The sequence below is a fragment of the Oxyura jamaicensis genome, chromosome 2 (assembly GCF_011077185.1).
Source record: "Oxyura jamaicensis isolate SHBP4307 breed ruddy duck chromosome 2, BPBGC_Ojam_1.0, whole genome shotgun sequence".
Taxonomy (NCBI): Eukaryota; Metazoa; Chordata; class Aves; order Anseriformes; family Anatidae; genus Oxyura; species Oxyura jamaicensis.
Window position 1 is genome coordinate 100298908 of NC_048894.1, and position 22005 is coordinate 100320912.

The window sequence follows — 22005 nt, forward strand, 5'->3', positions numbered from 1 at the left end:
ACTTTATAAGTCAGTTGCATAGGTGCATATGCAGTTTAGCACAGAAAATCCAGTTAAGGGAAAAACAAAGGAAATTACAAAGTCTCAGTAGGGAAGAAAATATATAATAAACAATAAATTAATAATCTCATAAATGAGCTTCTTCCAAATCTGCATCTGAACTGCTGACAACACAAACATTTGTAACATGCATTTAGGTTCGGTACTATGTACCTGATTTGGAAGCAGCAAAATTCAAGAATCTACAATAAAGCACCTGTTGAGATCTTGTCACAAGCTTTAATATAATGCAGTAATGAAATGCTGGTCCTGGCTGTAAAAAGCACAAAGGAAAGGGTTTTTATATATGCAGCTTCAGTAATGTTAACAGGAAACCTTTAGAAGTCTGCTATCACCCTACTGATTTTGAATGCTAATTTCAGGAATATGGTAGTCATTTAAAGTGATAAACACACAGTTCTGCATATGTCGTATTTACAATATATGTGCAGTAGGTCCACTATGGACTGCACAGATAGGCAACCAATTATAATTATCATATATTTTAAAAATTTTCTATACCAGCATACACTTACCAACAGCAGCTAGCAAATAGAGAAGGATGAGAAAGCTGTGGGTGGCAGCAGGAAAGGATTCTTTTAAATTGGCTCTGGAATTAATAGAATCATAGAGTGGTTTGGGTTAGAAGGGACTTTAAAGATCACCTTGTTCCAATCCCCCTGCCATGTGCAGGGACACCTCCCTCTAGACCAGGCTGCTCCAAGCCCCATCCAGCCTGACCTTGAACACTTCCAGGGATGCGGCATCCACAGCTTCTCTGGGAAGCCTCACCACCCTCTGAGTGACGAACTTCTTCCTAATATCTAACCTAAATCTACCCTTTTTCAGTTTAAGCAAGCCATTACTCCTTGTCCTATCCCTACACTCCCTGACAAAGAATCCCTCCCCAGCTTTTCTGTAGGCTATCCTTAAGTACTGGAAGGCCACTATAAGGTTTCCCTGGAGCCTTCTCCTCTCCAGGCTGAACAACCCCAGCTCTCTCAGCCTGTCTTCTTAGGAGAGATGCTCCAGCACTTTGATCATCCTTGTGGCCCTCCTCTGGACTCGTTCTAATACTTCCATGTCCTTCGTGTGCTGGAGGCTCCAGAACTGAATGCAGTACTCCTGGTGGGGTCTCATGAGAGCAGAGTAGAGGGGGAGAATCACCTCCCTTGACCTGATGGCCACAGCTCTTTTGATGCAGCCCATGATATGGCTGGCTTTCTGAGCTGCAAGTGCATACTGCTGGCTCATGTCAAACTTCCCATCCACCAACACTAACAGGTCCTTCTCATCAGGGCTGCTCTCAATCCATTCTTCACCCAGCCCATATCTGTGTTTGGGATTGCCCTGATCCACGCACAGCACCTTGCCCTTGGCCCTGTTGAACCTCATGAGGTTCTCACAAGCCCACATCTCAAGCCTGTCAAGGTCTCTCTGGATGGCATCCCTTTATCTCCAGTGTGTATGCTGCACCACACAGCTTGGTGTCAGTGGCAAACTTGCTGAGGGTGCAGTAGATATGCAGCAGCAGAGGGTGCAATAGAGAGGATGGTTAATATATAGAGATAATTTTCTCAGCTGGGGAATTCCTCATCTAAATTCTCTTGATCATTTCTGACTCCTTCCATTCCTGCTGTTTTCATTCTCTTTGTTTTCTGTCCTTCCTTTTTGCTATCTTCTTTCAGTCACAAGGTTCATTTTAAATACAGAGGTCAACAAAGCTTGGCTATCACAGTCCCCATCTGGTATTTCATTTGGAGAAGCACCTAGAATTCATTTTATTTATTTATTTATTTATTTATTTATTTTATAAGACTGCTGCTCTTTGGTGTACGTGAAACATCAGACAGCAAGAAATTAAGAAATTCATGGAGAATCATAAACTGCAACAATTAAGCTCAAAAGTACAGTAAGAATATTATCAAAAGTGGAACTGAGACTGTCATATACAGTCTTTGAGATGGTGATCTTCATAGCAACTTGAAGAATATAAGAGGGCAGAATTCAAAAGGAAATAAATTTTATTTTGAATACACAACTTTGAAAAAAGAATGCAAAGATAATATGACTTCATTCTGCATTGAATGAATCACAGTAATAAATAAAAAAAAAAGAGTCCTTCAAAAACACTCAGGTTTTTTTTTTTTTTTTTTTTCAAGCTCATCTCTAAGGCATTTAACTGAAGGGAAATTTCAAAGTTACAGAGCATGTAACTTTGTGTAGTGAAATTGCTAAAAGATGGCTTTTGGCACAAAATTAGAGCTTAGGATAAAATGCAACCGATATAGAAGAGATTAGAAGAAAAAGTTATTGGAATTACAGAAACCATGCATGTGAGGATATAGGAGTAGACAGTTCTTTAAAGTACATCTTATGTAGAGTACAGTAAGAAAGTATCAAGGGACAATGTAAATGAGATTCAGTGACTAATTTCCCCAGTGATGAAACTCCTACACATTTGGACTTCAGATCAATAAGAATATACATGGTAAAACAGATATTCACGTTAAATAATGCTAGTGGAGATGAAAAAGTCAAACTGGTTTTAGAAGCAGTTATGGGAATCTGCAGGCTAATGGGAAATAGGAGGTAGGAGGAAGTGAAAGCATTAGTGGGAGTCCAAAACAGGAGATGCAGACACACAGGGAATCAGTGCTCCTAATAATGATAGATCCTTCTTCTCCTATTTAGATTTTCTCAGAATTCCAGCAATAATTTTTTAATCCATCTACCATTTTTCTTTCCTTTTGTGTATTCAGTAAAAGTTTTTGTTTGTTTGTTTTCCCATTTTTCTTAGGAGAGAGAGACTTTACCTTTAAGATGTCATTCCTCTATATGTAACAATGCACATCTGATTACTGTTGATCATCCTGAATAGCAGTTTGAGCCATGATAGCATAGAATACATTATATCAGCTGACAAAGCGTGCCTCTAGATCACTGTTTTGGGTACACACACTTTTTTTTTTTTTTTTTTTTTTTTTTTTTTTCCAGTCTACAACAGGAGCAACAAAATTGAAGCTACTGTTCGAGGCTAGGAATATTTTTTTTTTCAGTTGACTTTAATTAGACTTTCAGCTAATAAAATCTGAATGAAATGGCAGCACTTACAGTGCAGAGGAGTATACTAGCAATGGAGAGTGTACATATGGCACTTGTGCATTGATAGCAACTATGAATCGTTTCTGTAGCTGTGAATTCAGACACTGAAGACAGTGTAAGAAAACATTTGTTTTTCACATGCAATATTGATAGACCATATTCAAAGAGTCAAGAAAGGTATCTATTGAGCATTCCTATAGATGTCAATGATGCATGTTTCTTCCTAAAGAAACATTTTTACTTAGTCCCTTTGGGGAAATGACAGCTTCAGCAATTCCTTCTCCTTGCAGGACAAATGAGATACAAATCCACTCCATTATTATAGGTTCTCATAAAGGGTCTCATAAAGTTCCAAGAAAACCTACTTGGGGAATTGTGAGCAGCCCTATACCCATCTGGTGAGAGCTCTTCATGCATATCTAAAAGGAACTTTTACTGAGTCAGTGACATCTCTTTCATAATTGCTATTGAAAAGCACTGATAGATCCATGTAAATTCAGCCTCTTGTGGAAAAAAAAAAAAATAGTTGCAGCAAGTATATGTAGTGGGTTTATGTGACAAGGTTTTGGTAGCAGGGGGCCATAGGGGTGGCTTCTGTGAGAAGGATCTAGAAGCTGCCCCATGTTTGGTAAGGGCCCCACTGCTGACCAGAACTGAGCCAATAAGTGATGTTGTTTGTGCCTCTGTGAGAGCATATTTAAGACAGGGAAAAAAATGCTGCGCCACACAGCAGCTGGGAGAGTGAGAGGAGTGAGGAACAGCCTTGCAGGCGCCAAGGTCAGTGAAGAAGGAGGGGGAGAGGTGCTCCAGGCGCCGGAGCAGAAGTCCCCTGCGGCCTGTGGTGAGGACCATGGTGAAGCAGGATGTCCCCCTGCAGCCCATGGAGTACCACGGTGGAGCAGGGTTCCACGCTGCAGCCCGTGGAGGAGACCACGGTGGAGCAGGTGGCCCTGCACCGACGGAGACTGCGGCCTGTGGAAGACCCCTGCCGGAGCAGATTCCAGGCCGGACCTGCAGCCCGTGGAGAGGAGACCACGCAGGAGCAGGTGACCTGGCAGGAGCTGCTGCCCGTGGGGGACCCAGGTTGGAGCAGTTTGCTCCCGAGGGATGGACCCCGTGGTACGGACCCATATCTGGAGCAGTTCTTGAAGAGCTGCTGCCTGTGGGAAGCCCACGCTGGATCAGTTCAGCAAGGACTGCATCCCGTGGGTGGGACCCCACAGCACAGGGGACGAGAGTGACCAAGAAGGAGCGGCAGAGAAGAATTTCTATAGACTGACCATAGCCCCCATTCCCCCGTTCCCCTGCGCCGCTCGGGGGGAGGAGGTGGAAGAGGGGGGATGGGGGGGGAAGGTGCTTTTGGTTTCTTTCCTTTGTTTCTCACTTCTCTAGCTCGTTCGTAATAGGCAATAAATCTTACTATCTCCCTATGCTGAGTCTGTTTTGCCCATCACAATAATTACTGCGCAATCTCCTCGTCCTTATCTCAACCCTTGAGCCCCTTTCATCGTATTTTCTCCCTGTTCCTCTTTGAGGAGGGGGAGTGAGAGAGCGGTTGTGGTGGAGCTCGGTCACCCACCCGAGCGAAACCATCACAGTATAATATGCTTATAATCAGATTAATCAAGCTCCTTTGTTTTCTTGTTCCACAGATACAAATACTCTCTTGCGAAATGGACGGCTCAGAGTTGTAATTAAGAATTTACTACAGGCTTGATACAGTAGATGGAGTTAATATAAACTTATATATTAATATAGGTTTACTATGAAATAATAGCACAGTGATGGCAACCAGGTTGGAAAAAATATCAGATGGAAACTGAGAGGGCAGCATCATATATCCATTTGGAAATCATTTGCATATACTGTACTACACTTTCCAACTTTTTGTTGGCTGCAATAAAATGTATTTTCTTATGCAATAAAAACACACAAAAAAAGAAACTATGAAGATAACAAGGCTATCTTCATTTTTGCATCTGCAGTTACATACAAAAACTTTTATGAGCATATACGTGCAACAACATCCACCACTTATACACAACCTATCATCAGTTTATTTTTTCCAATTATGATGGCAAGCATCATCTTTCAAAAATAAGCATCACCCCCCTAGTAGGCAATCTCTAATGTACTATGCATCCTTACTACATGTATAAGACACTCTGTTTTGAGAAATTGCCTTGCATTATAAGCAAAACAGTGTATCCAGAGGGACACGGACAGGCTAGAGGAATGGGCTGACAAGTCCTGCATCTGAGAAGCAACAATGTGGGCACCAGTACATACTGAGGGTCACCCAGCTGGAAAGCAGCTCAGCAGAGAAGGACCTAGGAGGAGTCCTGGTGAACGTCAAGTTGAAAATGAGGCTCCTGGGCTGCATTAGGCAATGTCTGAGGGAGGCAATCTTTCCCTTCTACTCAGCACTGCTGAGATGACAAATGAAATACTGTGGCAGGTTCTGGGCTCCACAGTACAAGAGAGACGTGGGCATACTGGAGAGTCCAATGAGGGGACACAGAAATAATGAAGAGACTGAAGCTTCTCATATATGGGGAAGGGCTAGGAGAACTGGGACTCTACAACCTAGAAAAGGCTCAGGGTGGATCTCATCAATGTCTATAAATATCTGAAAGGAGGTTGCAATGAAGATGGAAGCAGGCTATTTTCAGCAGTACCCAGTGACAGGACAAGAGGCTTTGGGCACTTATTGAAACACCCCTTTGAACATCAGGGAACACTTTTTTACAGTGAGGGTGATAGAGCACTTGCACATGTTGACCAGGGAGGTTGTGGAGTCTTCCTCCTTGGAGATACTCAAAAGATGCCTGGATTTGCTCTTGGACAAACTGCTCTAGTTGTCCTTGCTTGAGCAGGGGGTTGGACCAGAAAATTTCCAGAGGTCCCTTCCAACCTCAGTGATTCAGTGATTCTAGAGTCTAGACTATATTAAAAAAATAAAATAAAATGAAAAAAAAAAAAAAAGGCCCTCACGATCCACCCACTAGTTCATCCTTGTTGCTTTACATGAGTCACCAAGGGCTATTTCCAGAGTGTTGCCAGTTGCATCAAAGAAACACTGGCAAATACTCATTTATTACTATAAACATAAATCATTTGCTGGCTTGCAACCCGGGGTCATGAGGGCACTACAGGATGAAAAACAGACCCTCAGACCCTTTCCTGATTAACTTCATGTCTGGCCTTAGACCAAAAAAAAAAAAAAAAAAAGGAAAAAAAAGAAAGAAAAAAAGAAAAAGAAAAAAGAAAAAACCTTTGCAGAAGATGATGTTGCAAATGTGCATCTAAAAACGATGCTGGAGCTAAAGTTTTGAAGAACTCATCGCAGAGTTACAGACAGAGCCACAGGCGATCATCCTAGGCTTATATTCAAGCTACGAGCGGAACACACACCAATGTGGCAGCTCTTTTCCGGGCAGAGCGCGGTGATTATTATTGAAATGCTTGCTATTACAGTGCTGCTAAATGGGTAGCTAATTTGGCTTGGTTTGGTTTGGTTTGGGTTTGGTCGTGTTTGGGTTGGGTTTGTTTTGGGGTTGGTTGAGTTTCGGTTGGGCTTGGCCTGGTTTGGTTTGGGCAGGCTGACCCCCGGTTGCATCACTGCACAACCAGGGTGCTCCACGTTGAGCCAGAAGGAGGAAAACACACATTTTTATATTGCGTGGTGGGGCTTCTGCATTGCATGGGAAGGCCTTGAGCTGCCAAGGCACGGGTAACCAACAGCAAGCAGGCTGAAGAAATTAAACGAAAAACTAAACGCGCCGCAGGCCCGGAGCTGGGCCAGGCCATGCTAGCATTCAGCCCCGGCCGTACCCCGCCCCCGCCGCCGATGAGACCGTCCGCGCGCAGAGCCCCATGGGAGTTGTAGTTAGTTCCACTCCCGCCGGCGCGCTCTGGGTCTTCTCTGTACATATGTGCGCGGGGAGCGCCCTGCTCCCAGGGTGCTTCGCGGCCGTGCAGGCGGATAAGCGAAGGGGACTACGTTTCCCGACGTGCCCCGCGGGCGGCGCTGGCCGGGCGCGGCGGGGCGGTTGGCGGAACCGGCGCGGCGGTTGAATTGAGGCGGCGGCAGGAGCGCCATGGAGCTGGTGTCGCTCGTCAGGAAGCTGGGTAACGGCGGGCGGCACCCTCCTTCTCTCTCTCCTTCCCCCTCCGTGCCGCGGTCCGTCCAGTCCCGTTACTGGGCCGCGGTGCTTCTTGCCCCTGTCCTCTGCCCCGGCGGAGGGGCGTTGTTTTTGTCCGAATGAGAAATTGTCCCATAATCTTACTCGGTTTTGTCCCTTTGGGGGAGGCAGGTCATGAGCTGGCAGAGATAAGAGAACGCTCTCTGAGGAATATCCTGCTGAAATTGGATCACAACTTGATTTCCTACGCCGATCTAGTCCAGGAGAAAGTGCTTTTTCTTAACCTGCTTGAGTGGTTCAATTTTCCGGTAGTGCCAATGAAAGAGGAAGTGCTGAATTTTGTAAACAGTTTGATCAAGGTACGACTAACGTTCCTTTATCTTTACGTCTTTGAGGTGCTAAATAAAGCTGTATGCTGTGTGGTTTTGTAGCTCCTGGTAATGAGGTTCTACACGTCTTTTACAAAGAGAGGAAAAAAAAAAAAAATATCATTCTATGTAAACATAAATGGAAACCGTTTCAGGGGCTTGCTATGCAATTGGTTGGAGGGGTAAATGGATAAATGATTATTAACTGTCTTTCTACTTTAGTTCTTCTTCAGTTTCCCATTCAGTGTTTAATTTCTTCTTGGACAAGCACTTGTGTTGTTCATGAAAACTGAAGATTTGAACAGTGGTATGATTTATTTTTAAATGGTTGAGAAAACTTTGCAGAATTTTTAGAGATTTCAGCTGATGAGAATATTTTAATCACTAAACAGCAGCTAAACAGCATAAATTAAAAAGCATATCCTTGATGCTGGTGAAAGGTCTAAAAAAAAAAAAAACAAAAATGAAGGGCAAATCAAACTTAAGTATTAATTATAACTTTTTTTTTTTTTTTTCCTTCCTTTCCTTCAGAAGTCCTTGAGATTCTTCCAGCTAACTGTCAATTATTTGTCCTAATGTAGCATCCATCTGCTGCCCAGAAGATGGTTGGAATTGGTGCCGTGGAGTTCTTTTCTCAGCTTCGTGCCGATGTTGAACCAAACTTGCAAGCTATAATTGATGGGATTGTGGATGGACTGTTCTTACTTCCTGCTGAAATTCCTTCTAGTTATTTATCAGGAGATTATCAAGCTCAGTCTCAGCCTTCAGTAAATCAACAAGGTAAACTATATATTTGGGAGTGTGACTTATTTAGAATGAAAATAAAGTAGATGAACAGCTTCTAAGTTTTGAAAAGCGGGCATGTTGAGGTGTAGTTGATGAATGTATTCTTTGGAATTCAGTGACATCTATGATTATGCCAGAAAAGCGTGACCTTACCTTAATCATGTAACACCACTCCTTTAATGAAGTTATCTGCACAAGAAAAATCCTGTTTGTAATCAGACCTTCTGTCCATTTCCACAGAGTTTATTAATTTACTATAATTCGAAAGAGGCATGACACAGGAATAACTTCCAAAGATTGCTTTTTGGCAGAGAGTGTAGTGACTTTTTGAACGAGACTATAATTAAGCTGGCATGCTTTGCTACCTTTCTTTGCATAGCAGACTTCAGCTCTGGGAGGAGTAAAAAAAAATAAAAATATATAAGCAGTAAATGACCCTAGTAGAAATTTTTTTTTTTTAAAACTACTAAGGTCTTAGATAATCCTCCAACATCTGTGGGAAAGCCACAGATGTTATGCTGTACAGTAGTAATGGCCACAGCTCTGTCACTCATGCTGTGCAATCTCAGAGATAAACGTAGCTTTTCTGTTGTTTTTGCAGCCTGTCTAATGCTTGGAATTTCAATTTGTGGGAGCAATCCGATGGCTGTTGATTGATTTATTTTTTTGTCTTCTCCTTCTCATGTCCCACTAAAAGCTCAGCAAGATTTTCATCTAAGATCCCTGATGTATGTAATGTAATATGTGCATTCCTAAAATATACTTATTTGGAACTCCCTAATTGAAATATAATACACATTTCCTTCTTATACTGTAAATTGCATATATGAGTGATCAAATAGGTTCCAGAGAGATTGTTTTTTATGTTAGGTACCTTGTGGAGATTTTTCTTTTTTACATAGTTTGCATTTATTAAATATTAATATGCATAATATATATGGGGGACACAAAATTTCAGCTGACCTGAAAAAGTAGCAGCATTGGTATGGAGTTTTTGACAGTTAATTATAAAACTTGCTTTTATTACTACAAATATTATCTTAGCTGCTATTTCTCCCTCAGCATGTGAGGTAGTGTAAAAAAAGAAAGGGGGGGGGGGGTAATTGCAAAATGCACTTGTAAAATGAGACATGATTACAGTTTTGTTTGCTTTGCTTTCCTGAGTTCATTTTAAATCACTTTCTTTAGCAGGACAAAAAGGAGGCAGTTCAGGTAAAGCAATAAAGATAAATTAACTTCTGCTCTCTCTTTTTTTAATTTTTAATTTACTCTTTATTTATTGTATTTCCACCTCAAGAGGGATTATTCACTGGGTATTTTCGTCAAGATAGAAGTAATATGCCACAGTTAGAAATACCTCTCAGAAGAACACATGGTATGTATATTAATTACTAAGTGTGTATATAATTACAGAAAGTCCATAGAGATGTTATATAGATTGAATTTCAAATATTAATATTGGTTATTCTTTTTCCTGTTGTTACTTTATGAATTTTGGTATCACAGAACCTTTAGTTATAAAGTTTATGAAAATGTCATTCAGTATAATCTTTTTCTTCTTTAGTAAATAGTATAGCTGTAGTGGAATATGTGAAGTATGTTGAAGTATGCTGTAATTTTTAAATAGTAGAAATACCTTTCTAATTTCCAGAAAATTAGGTTAGGTGCTTTAGAAATCTTTACCTTATACCTAAATGAAAAAAGTGTTACAGTTCTATTTATTGTCAGTAAAATATGAAAATAGTAAATCGATGAACCCAGGCAAATATTACTTTGACAAGTCTTTGCCTGTACCAGTATGCTAGTAGCAATTTCCATAATTAACATATAATACAGTGTTGAGAAGTAGATTTTAAAAACTGACTTTAGAATTACTGCATATGAATCACTGGATTACTTAGCAGTGCGTTATCTATCTTCAGAATTGTGGGATAACTTTTATGAACTTAAAGTATGTTAAGAGTTATATAGTGTCATAATTTAGTAACAGCTACAATTTCTCCCGCCTTAAGAGTAAAAGCATGAGGTCACTTTTCCATTTTTAGAGATTATGCAAATATTAACAGCAGAACAAAATTATAAATTGACTGGAAGCATGGTAGATCAAGTACTCTTCCACTAATACTGTATTTTCCATTTGTTAAAACCTATTTCAATAATCTTAGAGCCATAGAATGGCTCAAGTTGTAAAGGACCTTAAAGACTATCTAATTCCAAGCCACCTGCCATGGGCGGGGGCACCTCCCACTAGACCACGTTGCTCTAAGCCCCATCCAACCTGGCCTTGATCACTTCCAGGGATGGGGCATCCACAGCTTTTCTGGGTAACCTCTTCCAGTGATTCACCGTACTCTGCATGAAGAATTTCCCCCTAATATCTAATCAAAATCTCCCCTCTTTAAGTTTAAAACCATTCTCCCTTGTTATGTCATTGTCTGACTGAGTAAAAAGTCACTCTCCATCTTTCCTATAAGCCTCCTTTAAGTATTGAAAGGCTGTAATGAGATCTCCCTAGAGCCTTCTCTAGGCTAAACATCCCCAGTCCTTTTCATAGGAGAGGTGCTCCAGCCCATCATTGTGGCCCTCCTCTGGACCCACTCAAACATCTTCACATCCTTCTGGATGCAGTACTCCAGGTGGGGCCTCTCAAGAGCAGAGCAGAGGGGCACAATCCCTTCCCTCAACCTGCTGGCCACCCCTCTGTAGATGCAGCCCAGGATGCAGTTGGCCTTCTGGGCTGCAAGCACACACTGCTGGCTCATGTTGAGCTTTTCGTCCAACAGAACCCCCAAGTTCTTCTCTGCAGGGCTGCTCTAAATGAGTTCTTCCAGTCTTTACTCATGTCTGGGATTACCCTGACCCAGGTGCAGCATCTTGCACTTGGCCTTGTTGAATGTCATTAAGTTCTTGTGGGCCCACTTTGCAAGCTTGTCCAGGTCCCTTTGGATGGCATCCCTTCCTTCTGTTGTATCAACTGCACCACTCAGCTTGGTGTCATCTGCCAGCTTGCTGAGGGTGCACTTGATCCTAACTGTCTGTGTCATTGATGAAGGTATTAAACGACACTGGTCCCAAGATAGACCCCTGAGGGACACCACTTGTCACCACCCTCCATCTGGACATAGAGCCATTGACTACTGCTCTCTGGGTGTGACCTTCAAGCCAACTCCTTATCCACTGAATAGTCCACCCATCAAATCCATATCATTCCATTTTGGAGATCAGTATGTCATGTGGGACTGTGTCAGAAGCCTTGCAGAAATCCAGGAAGATGACATTAGTCGGTCTTCCCTTGTCAACTTGCTGCAGTCACTCCATCATAGAAGGCTACCAGATTGGTCAGGCACAGCTTGCCCTTAATCATCATATTTCATTGTGATTTGGCCTTTATTCTTTGATATTGCTGAAAACTCATTAGTAGCACTTCATTTTTTTAAATCTATATTTAGTAAAAGGTATTTCTTTTTCATATTTCACATAGATTATCATATTTGATAGTTATACTCTAGTATACTCTACTCATATAGAGCATCATATCATATATCTCATATTTGACTGCTTTAGAAATATATAGTTTAATATTTCTATAAAATATGCTCTAAAATACCTGCTTTTTTAATTTTCTTCAGCAAAATGCTTGAAATTTTCCACTTTTCCTTGGCTAACTCTTACTTCAACTGATAGACACATTCTTTCATCAAATGAAAGGTACAGTAATAGAAGCATTTTTTTTTTTTTAATGGATTTTGGGGGTTCTAAACTTCTGTGTTTCTGTCATTAGGCTGTTCCTGTAAATAATCATTGAGTTAGTCTTTGATAAATGATTGTAAATACTACAATGAAGTTTAGGAGAGCAGATAAACAAGGAGTTGTAACAGGATAGGATTCTTGTTAATGCCTGTATCAATTCTTAGTGTTCAATTCAGAGTACATTTTTTGTTCATGTTGGTTCAGTTTTCTAAATTTGTCAAGTGAATCAAATATGTCATTCAGTTAATTTTAGAACATGCTGGAACAAAATCATTACTTTCCAACCCCCCATCACGCCCCCCTCCCCACCACTTGACAGAGAAATCCATACTTCAGGTGGTAGTCTAACAAAGTTTAGGCCAGTAACTTGTCTTGCAGTGCCTTATTCAAGCAATGAGGCACTCAGATCTTTTCTGCTTTTTTTTTTTTTTTCTTTAAACTTTCGTATAGAAAACCAGTGTTTGAAATAGCCCAAGGAAAGCTGGGATTCCTTGTGAGAGCTGGGATAGATTCTCTGGCATAGCCTGCAATGCATTGTGATTAACTGGATTTTTTAGCAAGACTGGTTAACTGTAAGGTTTCTTGTAATAGTTTTTTGCCTTTTTTTTTTTTTTTTTCCTTTCAAAGGATCTCTGAAGTTGGAAAACCTTTTTAGCTTTTCATCTGCTTTATGTCTGAGGGTAGAAAAAAAAATTAGATTTTTGGAACAGGATGTTTGAATTTTCATAGTGGTTTTTAAAACAGTAAAAATAGAAAAAGGGAAATCTGAAGTAGAACGTCCAAAAGGCTCTTTTATTTACTATAATACATTTTAGCTAATAGCTACTAAATTTCTTACTTTATGTAACTTCCCACATATATAATTTGAGTGCTTTGAAGTTCTACATGAACCTTACTAATGGAAAAAGCTTGGTAAGTGTTAGATTGCTTGCTGTATACCACTGAGATAATCACTAGCTTCATAGGGAATTACCAGTTTTTCTTACTTTAATTTCAAATTCAGAATCAATATGGTGATTTCTCTTCTGGGAACTTAATTTTATATGATAGCTGGAATTGAATTTTTCCTTTATTGTATACAGAATTAACGTAGCTAAGGAATAACTCAAGTTAAAAAAAATGCAAGACAGTAGAATTACAGCTTTGTTTTTTTAGGTTCTTCAGCGTCGTCATTATAACTTCCTTGCAGAGACTTGTTCAAGCTAATGATTACTGCTGTTTTTTTGTTTTTAATGTACATTTAAACACAAACTGCATTTTCAGCTCTTTGAGAAGTAGCAACCGGAGTTTAATTTGGAGTACTTGTGAGCTTCTTCAGGATGTGATTATGCAAGATTTTCCTGCTGAGATCTTCCTTCAAAGACCAAAGATTGTTCAGGCAAGAACTAACATCAAGTTTAAGGATTTTGTTTTGTTATGGAATGAGTTTTGTCAAGTAAGAAACGAAGTAAATGCTACAATTTGTTTCTTAGCAGAAGTCCCTTTAAGTCAAACTCTAGATGCACTGAAACAGTGACATTAGCTCTATATTGTACTTAGAAAATTATTTTGTTGTAGTAACATGTATTATTAGTCAGTAATGAAGTGTGTTGTGAAGTAATACTTTGTTTCATCTGGGTAAGGCAAAATTGCGTCCCAGGCATACACACACCAACCAAGGGGGTCCCATCATGAAAGTGGTGGTTTAATTGTAAATATAATAATGAGAAACTCAGTTTTTATTTGAGACTGATAGCCTTGTATTCAGTGAGAAAACAGGAGTTAAACCTATTTATCCATTGCTATGATTTTTACTTAGAAAAATTTGTCAACTGTATTTAGTGCAAGGTTCTTTCTATCCTGACTGCTCATGAAAGTGCATTAATATTGAGCTTCTAGTGTTAATGGTTTTATATTTGCAGAGCCTTTTATCTCTGCTAAACTTGGCTTTTGGAGGAGATGGAAGGCATCGATTAGCTTTGCAGGCCGTGTCATGCCTGCAACAGTTGTGCATCTTCTTAAAAAGCAGACTTAACTTTCACAGAGATCCAAGTTTTTTTTCCACTGAGCAAGGTAGGTTTTTTAAATTGTTTGAATGCTATTGTGTTTTTCTTACAGGTAAAGAATGTCTAATGTTATTAAAAAAAAAATAAAAGCACTACTTTATAGTGAACGGAATCTTGTGAAACTGTTTTGCTAAGTGATGATGTTCAGTACTATTTATGTTAGAAAATGTTTCTTGAGTACTTGCATTATTTAAGAATATTTATTTTTCAATATTAAACATTTTCAAATTTAAATGTATTATTTAAATCAGTTCCTATGATATTCCATGTACCAACTTTTTTCAGTAGACAACTATTTTTATGTTAGCAGGAGATGGGTTTTTAAATAAAGCTAAATGAAATCTGTAAAATATAAGTGGGCAGTCTCTCAGAAAAGTTTTTGAGCTATTAGTGCTTAATAGTTTACTTACAAATTGCTTGAACCATCGTAACTTCTTTGTATTCTGATAGCTGAGAATAATTCAATGATTGTTTCAGATGTTACAGTTCTACAGTTACAGGGCTATTTTTTGTTAGGGAAATGTTTTCAGGGCTTAAATTTTGTAGATTTAATAATGTAGGCTAGCTGTAATGATTTTCTTATTTCCATTTTGTCAGCTGGATTTAATCAACTTTGTTTCTCTAAAATGGCAGTCTGATTCTCTTCATAAAATTGCCACTATACTTGGTCTCTTACTCTCAGTGAATTCTATTGGCTGTTTCTTTACTAATTACATTATAACAGAAGCAAATCCAATAGCCTTAGTTTGTATAGACCATGTTTGTATTTTGGTTGGTTATTACATAAATCTTCATGTTGGCTCTTTTTTGATATGTTTTAATATCTGTAACTCAGTGTCTTTATGCTTGACTTCAAATACTTGACCACATCCAGTGCAACATTAATTTGAAGCTTATGTAGCTTAAAAAATATTTTCCTCCAGTGTTGCAGTTCTAAGACTAAAACAGTTACCAAAATATGGCATGAAATTATTCCAGTGTTTTTTTTTTTTTTTTTTAAATAATCAAAATTTATTATTAATAAATGAACACCGTAGTTTTCAGTGTTTTGCTACTTGCTAGTGTTAGGCTGTCCTAGCTTGCCAAACTTGTAGTTTTTCATATGCTACCTTAGTCAAGTAATGGTAAAAGTAATTATACAGTATCTTTAAGAATAATGGATTTCATTAATGGATGATATGATTTTTATAAAGGCACAGCTTCACAGAATTCATCTATATCTTATTGTCAAGAAGCAAGAGGTCCTCCTCGTTCTCAGAATCCATCACCTGGAAGTAGTAGTCCTCGGCCATCTGTGATTGGAAGGACAGTTCAGCGTCCTAGAGGAGATGGTCAAGATTGGGATGCAGCATCTTCTAGGTGAATAAAATAGGAAATAAAGTTATCCTCTACTAATAATATTAATTGAGGTATTAGGGCATCAACTCCTTTGCAGTTTGTGGGATTACGTGAGTTTTATAACCAGCTAAAATTCAAACCATGTTTATGGAAAGTAATCAAATGGTGCAAAAAATCAAACAGTTCTTTAAATAGCGTTGAGAATACCTGAGATCAGTTTTACCTGCCATATTCTGTATCCACCAATACTTTTAACAAATCTCTTAATATTATTATTATGCTGTTTGTGTGTGTATTGGTAAAACGTAAATAGATGTTTATACTATTGCTGTAACGTCAGGGTTTTTTCTTTTTTAGTTAGCAGATGACCACATAAGTACTTAAAAACTGAATGACGGTCACATAGGTAATGGTGTAAAGTATTGTCAAAAATACTGTGCTGTATAAAGATTTCCAATAAACTCTTTAAACCTTGGTGACTGACAACAAATTTCAGCTGTATATCTTATAAAAATGCAGCTTCAATATGAAATTCCAAATTCTCTACATGTCCTCAAAATACTGAGCTTGTTGTTTGTGTGTGGATATGTTACTTATCTTGACACAATATACTTAAAGCTACCAGTCCTGAATCACCATCTTATTTACTGCTCAATACTTGGGAACTTAAAAGGTTTTGCATAATCCTTACCGTGTGCTTATTAGTAGTTCTTTAGAGTCTTTATGGCATGTTGGCTTAATGATTGAGTAACTCTTAAGTATTCAAATAGACAGTGATTTTACAGATGAGAACAGCTCACATAGTTAGGTTTATATGCATCTTGAGAGTGAGTTGTTATGTTAAGAGGTTATTTTTACTCACCTTAAGTATAGTATATTCAGGTTTTACTATGTATCTACCACTATAAATGACCTCCAGACGTTAGGCATTCTAGAAGCTGGCTGTTTTTCCAAGATGAACAGCTAACAGTTCAGTATGTTGGAGCATATTGTGCAAGAGAGCTCTGGCTATCAGTGTAGTAAGGAAATCTACATAAAAATTAATGCCAATGATGAAGCATATATGAAACAGAGGGTGAGACAGTGATAATTTGTTAAAAGTATAAGGCCATACTGAGAGCTGTTCATGAAGGTACACTTCTCTTCATGCATCCTTTCTGCGGTTCACTGCCCCTGAATCATATTTGTTATGAAGATATAATGTAACTCAGAAATAAGGTAAAAAAAATTGTAACATTGAATAGAAAATATATTTAAGGAGCCAATGAAACAGAAATTATTATAATGTTTTTCTGACATTCTTGATTCTAACATGGAAGAGCAATTGTTAGTGAATCTTATCTTTTTGAACATAATATATAATATATAAACTATTTGGTTTTTGCAGTTCTATAAGTAACTCTTTTTTCCTTATTCTTGAATCTTGAGACTCTTCAATCTGTCTGTTTGTCTATTTCAAATTCTGCCTGGAAACTTAACCTTTACTCTTCTGAATTGTTTTTGATTGATACCTCTCCTTCCTTACCCTCTGGTAAGTGCAGTCAGAACCACTATGTATTGTTGAACTCTCTTATCTCACCTGTAGTCTTCTATCATCCTCTTAATCATAGCTTTTAAACTCTTAATTACTGTTCTTGAGATATCTTTTCTGTTTAGGTAGACAAAATAGCACAGTCATGTCACAATTCAGTTTCTTCAGCTTGTTTAGCAGCAATAGGAAAAAAAAAAAAACACTATAAATGTCATACAGGTTGTTAAAGAAATTCAAAGCAATTGAAATGTTGTTTACAATGCTAGTTAGATTAATTCAGAATTACATTAATTATAATGCACCCAACAGAATTAAATTCCTTCTGAAAGCACCTGGAAAGTGAAGTTATGAACTATATATTTTTATATGGTTAAGACATGTATATAAAGCTTTTTTTAATATATACTTGGTAGCACATTTGGGGGAAGGGAATATTTTCTGTTTTACAGTGGACAGAGAAAGCCCTACATTCTGTAACAAAGGGTATTCCATTTTCTTTCTAAGGATTCTGTGGCTAGCTGCATGGAATGGTTTTAATGTAGTTGGTATAATTTGAGTTGAAATTTGATTTAATGTGGCCTTGCTTCTAGCATCTGTTAGACTTTGATTAAAAAAAGAGTTTAAAATCAACTGATTTTTCTCTTGCAATATTGTATCTTTTTATTGCATGTGAATTTGTTTAAGTACACATTTCTAAGTGTGAAAATGATTGCTAAAACAGTAGGCATTCACTTGTGATCCTACCAGTTATGATTTAAAAAACAAACAAACAAAAAAAACATACAACAAAATCTCCAGCTTCCTGCAACACTGGTGAGTATCAGAAAAGATTGGGAAGGAGGGGGATGCATTACAGAAGGAAGACATTAAAATACTTGTCATCTTTTATGTATATGGATTTTCTTTGCAAGATTTAATGTCTCTCTTTTTATCTTTTGTTTTTGTTTATTGTTTTAAGTGGAAACAGTACCCAAGCAAATGCAAACTCGAGAATCTCTCTGCATTCTCCACTTGATGTAGGACATATTGACCTGCCAGATACTGAAAATGAAGACACTTTAGAATTACAGATGAAGCAGCTTAGCCTTCCTCAGTTCTGTGTTTCAGTCTTGGAAAATGCTATACCTCTTTTAAGAACAGGTGAGAAAATTCTGAATGAAATATTTCACTTTATCTTTCCATTTTCTATACTTTCTCTTAGGAAGTTGGTATTATGAGGAAAGTACCTCAAATAAGTAACTTATTTGAGGTACTTATACGAATAAGATGATTACTGATGCACTGTAGCTAATTATAGCAGTTGTTTCCTGGAGATTTTGTTCAGAACATAAAGCTTCAGTACTCTGGTTGATTTGCAGACTTGCAGAAGTTTTAGGTGCTTTTTACTGATGATAGTGAGGAGTGGTAGGAATAAGTGTGCGTGTGTGAGGGGAAAAATTGCATGGTGAAATAAAACATCTCTCAGGAAGAAGGAAAAAAAACAAACACGCTTACCAAAATATGTGTCCCAATCTCTTTTAGCTTGTGTTTTTTCTCATGTTCAAGAATTAATAAACACAAATTTGGCAAAAAATGTTTGTTTATTATTATTATTATTATTATGTATGAAGTAAGAAACAAGTAAAGATAGTCTAATTGCAATTAATGATTTTTATTTCACCTCAAAAATTCTAAATTGCAAAACCTTTTGTTAGTGTTGTTGCTCTTAGGTTGTCTAAAATGGTATTTAGTTGTAAAACAATTCAAAATAGATATTGGTAGAAGAGGTAAGGTTTTCAAATATAGGAGCTGGAAATATATATTTCCAGCTATTTCCATATTGTTTTGTGATTAGAATACTAGGAGTTCTCTTTTTTTCTTTTTTCTTTTTTTTTTTTCCTGGTAAGGCACCTGTCACAGTTTCCTGAGCTGGAATATGAGGATTTAACTTACAAAAATTAAATATGTACTTCTATTTAGTGTTTTTTTTTTTTTTTTTTTTTTTTTTTTTTACTGCTTATAACTTCTTATGACTTACTCTTTTATCACAAAATACACTTGTACTTAATGTATTTGATAGTAACATCAGGTAACATCAATAACACTAGGAAAGTTATTCAATCCATTTTTTTGGAAATACAACAAACAAACATTAATAAGATCTTTGCTTTTTCCTTTTAGGATAGTGATACTATATTTTAATACTAACCCTTCAGAAGCACATTTTTGACTTCTGGCATCATCACTTCTTATGTAGAAAATCTTCTATCTTTTCTATTTCTGGCATGTCATTTCAAATCTACCGAGTTAAAATACAGTGAGTTTTTCCATCATTGAGCAGTGTTTGTTTAAAGTTTCTTTGCAGCTTATCATAGAACTAAAATTCATTTTCAGATGAATTTGGTCATTTTTCTTGCCCTGTTTTTTCCTGAACTTCTACTTAGTCTAATAGATCATATTTCTTCCATCTTCCACTGTGCTGTAATGAGACAGATAAGAAAACCAATATTTTTATCTATTTCCCATTGATCTGAAACCCTGTGATGTGAGTGCACACTGACATTGTAAGACAGTCACTGTCTTACAGCGCTGTAACACATTTTTCCACATAATGATGTTTTCTGAATTGCTTTTTCAGTAAAATGAACAGGAACCTTTACTAGCATTATTATCACTTTAAAATAAATATCCTTTTTCTTCCAACTAGTTAATTTACTAGGTACAGGAAAATCAGTAACCCTACTGTAAAATTCACTTACTTGTATTTTACGATATATCATTTGATTAACCTCAAATTCTGTTCTGTGTAGAGACATTTGCTGGAATTTTTATTTTGTTGTCTTGACCTGGTTTGTGATATAAAGTTATTTCAGAAATCAGTAGTTGAGTGTTTTTTGGTTGTTTTTTGTTTGGTTTGGGTTTTGTGGTTATTTTTTAGTTACCGTATTTGTCTGTGGTTCAGTGGTTTAAAGTCAGTGTTAATACAGAATATCTTAATGACAATTATTTAAATCTGAACATATCCTTCTTACTGTGTGTTTAGTAATAATGAACTCATAACACATACTGACTCCCCCAGGTATTGAGAAATGAGTATCTTGCACATGTACTCATGTAAGAGTATGGTGGAATGGTCTTGCAAGTTACGTTTTAAAAGTAAAACAAATAGATATTCTAACACCTTATTGCTTCCTTATTCAGCTAGATTGGCTTGCAAGATCAAACTCTTTAATGTGGTTTTGGTCCAGCTCTGTAGGTGCAAATGTGCTCTTACAAGCCAAGTTTAGACACAAAACTGTGTTTCAGAATTGGGTTTGGAGAATAGCTATGTTACTTAATTTCAAATTCCTTTACTTTGCCAATACTGTAGCAATTTAAAAGTTCTCATATTGCTTCCCAGTTTCACCTATATATAACATCAGGTGATGGAGATAATTCTGTTTTAGATAGAGTTCTATTTTAGAACTAGATTCCTCTCCTTGACTGAAGTCCCATCCTGTTGATTTGCCACTATCATGTCAGCTGTCTTGTCATACTAACCTCATACATAGGCAAAGATTGAGAGAGTTTAGTTTCTTCACATAAACCTGTGTTTGTTATTTGTCTGCCTGTAATTAAGATGAGTAGCAGCAATAGTGATGATCTGTATGAAGAATTGTATTACAGACAATTCAAAACAACTGGACATGATAGTTGTGTGTATGTCAATTCACGCTCCTGGTCCACTTTGATATCTGAGTACCTGTTGCTTGATGCTCTTACTAGTGCTATCTGCAGTTCCTGTAGGCTTGCCTACATGTTATGCACTTAATATCTTTCCTCGTGATAGTTTCTAAACAGTGTTGCAGAGAGATTTAATAGTACTTCATTTTACATTTCCTTTAATATTTGTGAATTTTTTTTTAGATCTGAAGGTAACAATTTGCTAAACTAGTTAGTTTGTGTAGCTGTAAGAAGTTACTTTAACTTTTTTTGCTATCAGGTTAATTATATATTCTTTAGTGTAGTCTTCAATAGAAATACTAATATTTCTATATTAAAATACTAATACATGGAGAATGGAAGCTATGTTTGATGTGATTAGCTATTGTATTATTTTCTTTTGAAATCTGATTCATAACTGTGTTGTATATGGATAAGGAGATTATACCAATATAGACAGGTTATCTCAGCAATCTGCCTAGCGGGAAGGCCATAGTCAGCTGAATTAACTATTCAGTATCTTTGTATGTGTATGAATATATTTGTCTTATTCTTCCCTAGGTAGGGTTTCTTATATTAAAGTAAGTGTTCCAAAATATTAATCATGCTAAATGATTCTGAAAAAACATAATACTGACTTGGTCCTATTCATTGGTTCTGTCAACTCATTCTTATGACAGTTCTGAGTTTGTACTAGCCTATGAAGTAGGAATAGTGGAACAGCGTTTTTGTTAATTAAGATATTTCTGTTACTGCTCATGAAGTATCTCCCTTATTGTAAGATGTCACTGCAGTCATTTCTGGTATGGTGTGAACCAGTCAGTACTTGATTGGGAAAACTGCTTTATTTGCTATCAAGTTAATTATATGTTCTTCACTCTCGTCTTCGAGGCTGGTATCCAGCTACAGAATACATTTTGTACATGGAAGTTGTTTCCTGCATTATTGCAAATGTAATGTTTAGCTTTTAACTTCAAAAATTTCTGAAACTATAACTCAAAAGCACCCTTATTTAATACTTGCATTATAATTGTAATTTTTTATTTTTCCTAATGATTTATTAAGTCACCTTTCAACTGCTTTAGACACAAGCTTGCTTAAGAATTTGCAAAATAATGAAGAGAGAACAAATACTTTTTGGAGTTATCAGGTATATACTTCTCAAATTGGTAATATTTGCTTAAAGTAAATGGAATACAGCACTTCTGTTAGATTGG

General features: G+C 37.3%; 1 protein-coding gene across 2 annotated transcripts in view; it reads left to right on the top strand.

Moving 5' to 3' along the window:
- The first annotated feature begins 7062 nt into the window (after nt 1-7062).
- The window catches only part of RTTN (rotatin), an 86350-nt gene continuing 71407 nt past the window's right edge, over nt 7063-22005 (top strand). The window contains exons 1-9 of one of the 2 annotated variants that reach the window (XM_035318184.1): nt 7063-7275; nt 7461-7648; nt 8239-8437; nt 9741-9818; nt 12073-12151; nt 13457-13571; nt 14095-14245; nt 15432-15597; nt 18066-18247. In XM_035318184.1, coding sequence (XP_035174075.1) covers nt 7245-7275; nt 7461-7648; nt 8239-8437; nt 9741-9818; nt 12073-12151; nt 13457-13571; nt 14095-14245; nt 15432-15597; nt 18066-18247 — 1189 coding nt within the window. In that variant the 5' untranslated portion in view covers nt 7063-7244. Of the gene's footprint in view, nt 7276-7460; nt 7649-8238; nt 8438-9740; nt 9819-12072; nt 12152-13456; nt 13572-14094; nt 14246-15431; nt 15598-17027; nt 17108-18065; nt 18248-22005 lie in introns of those variants that run through there. The other variant, XM_035318185.1, reaches the window with a different exon arrangement.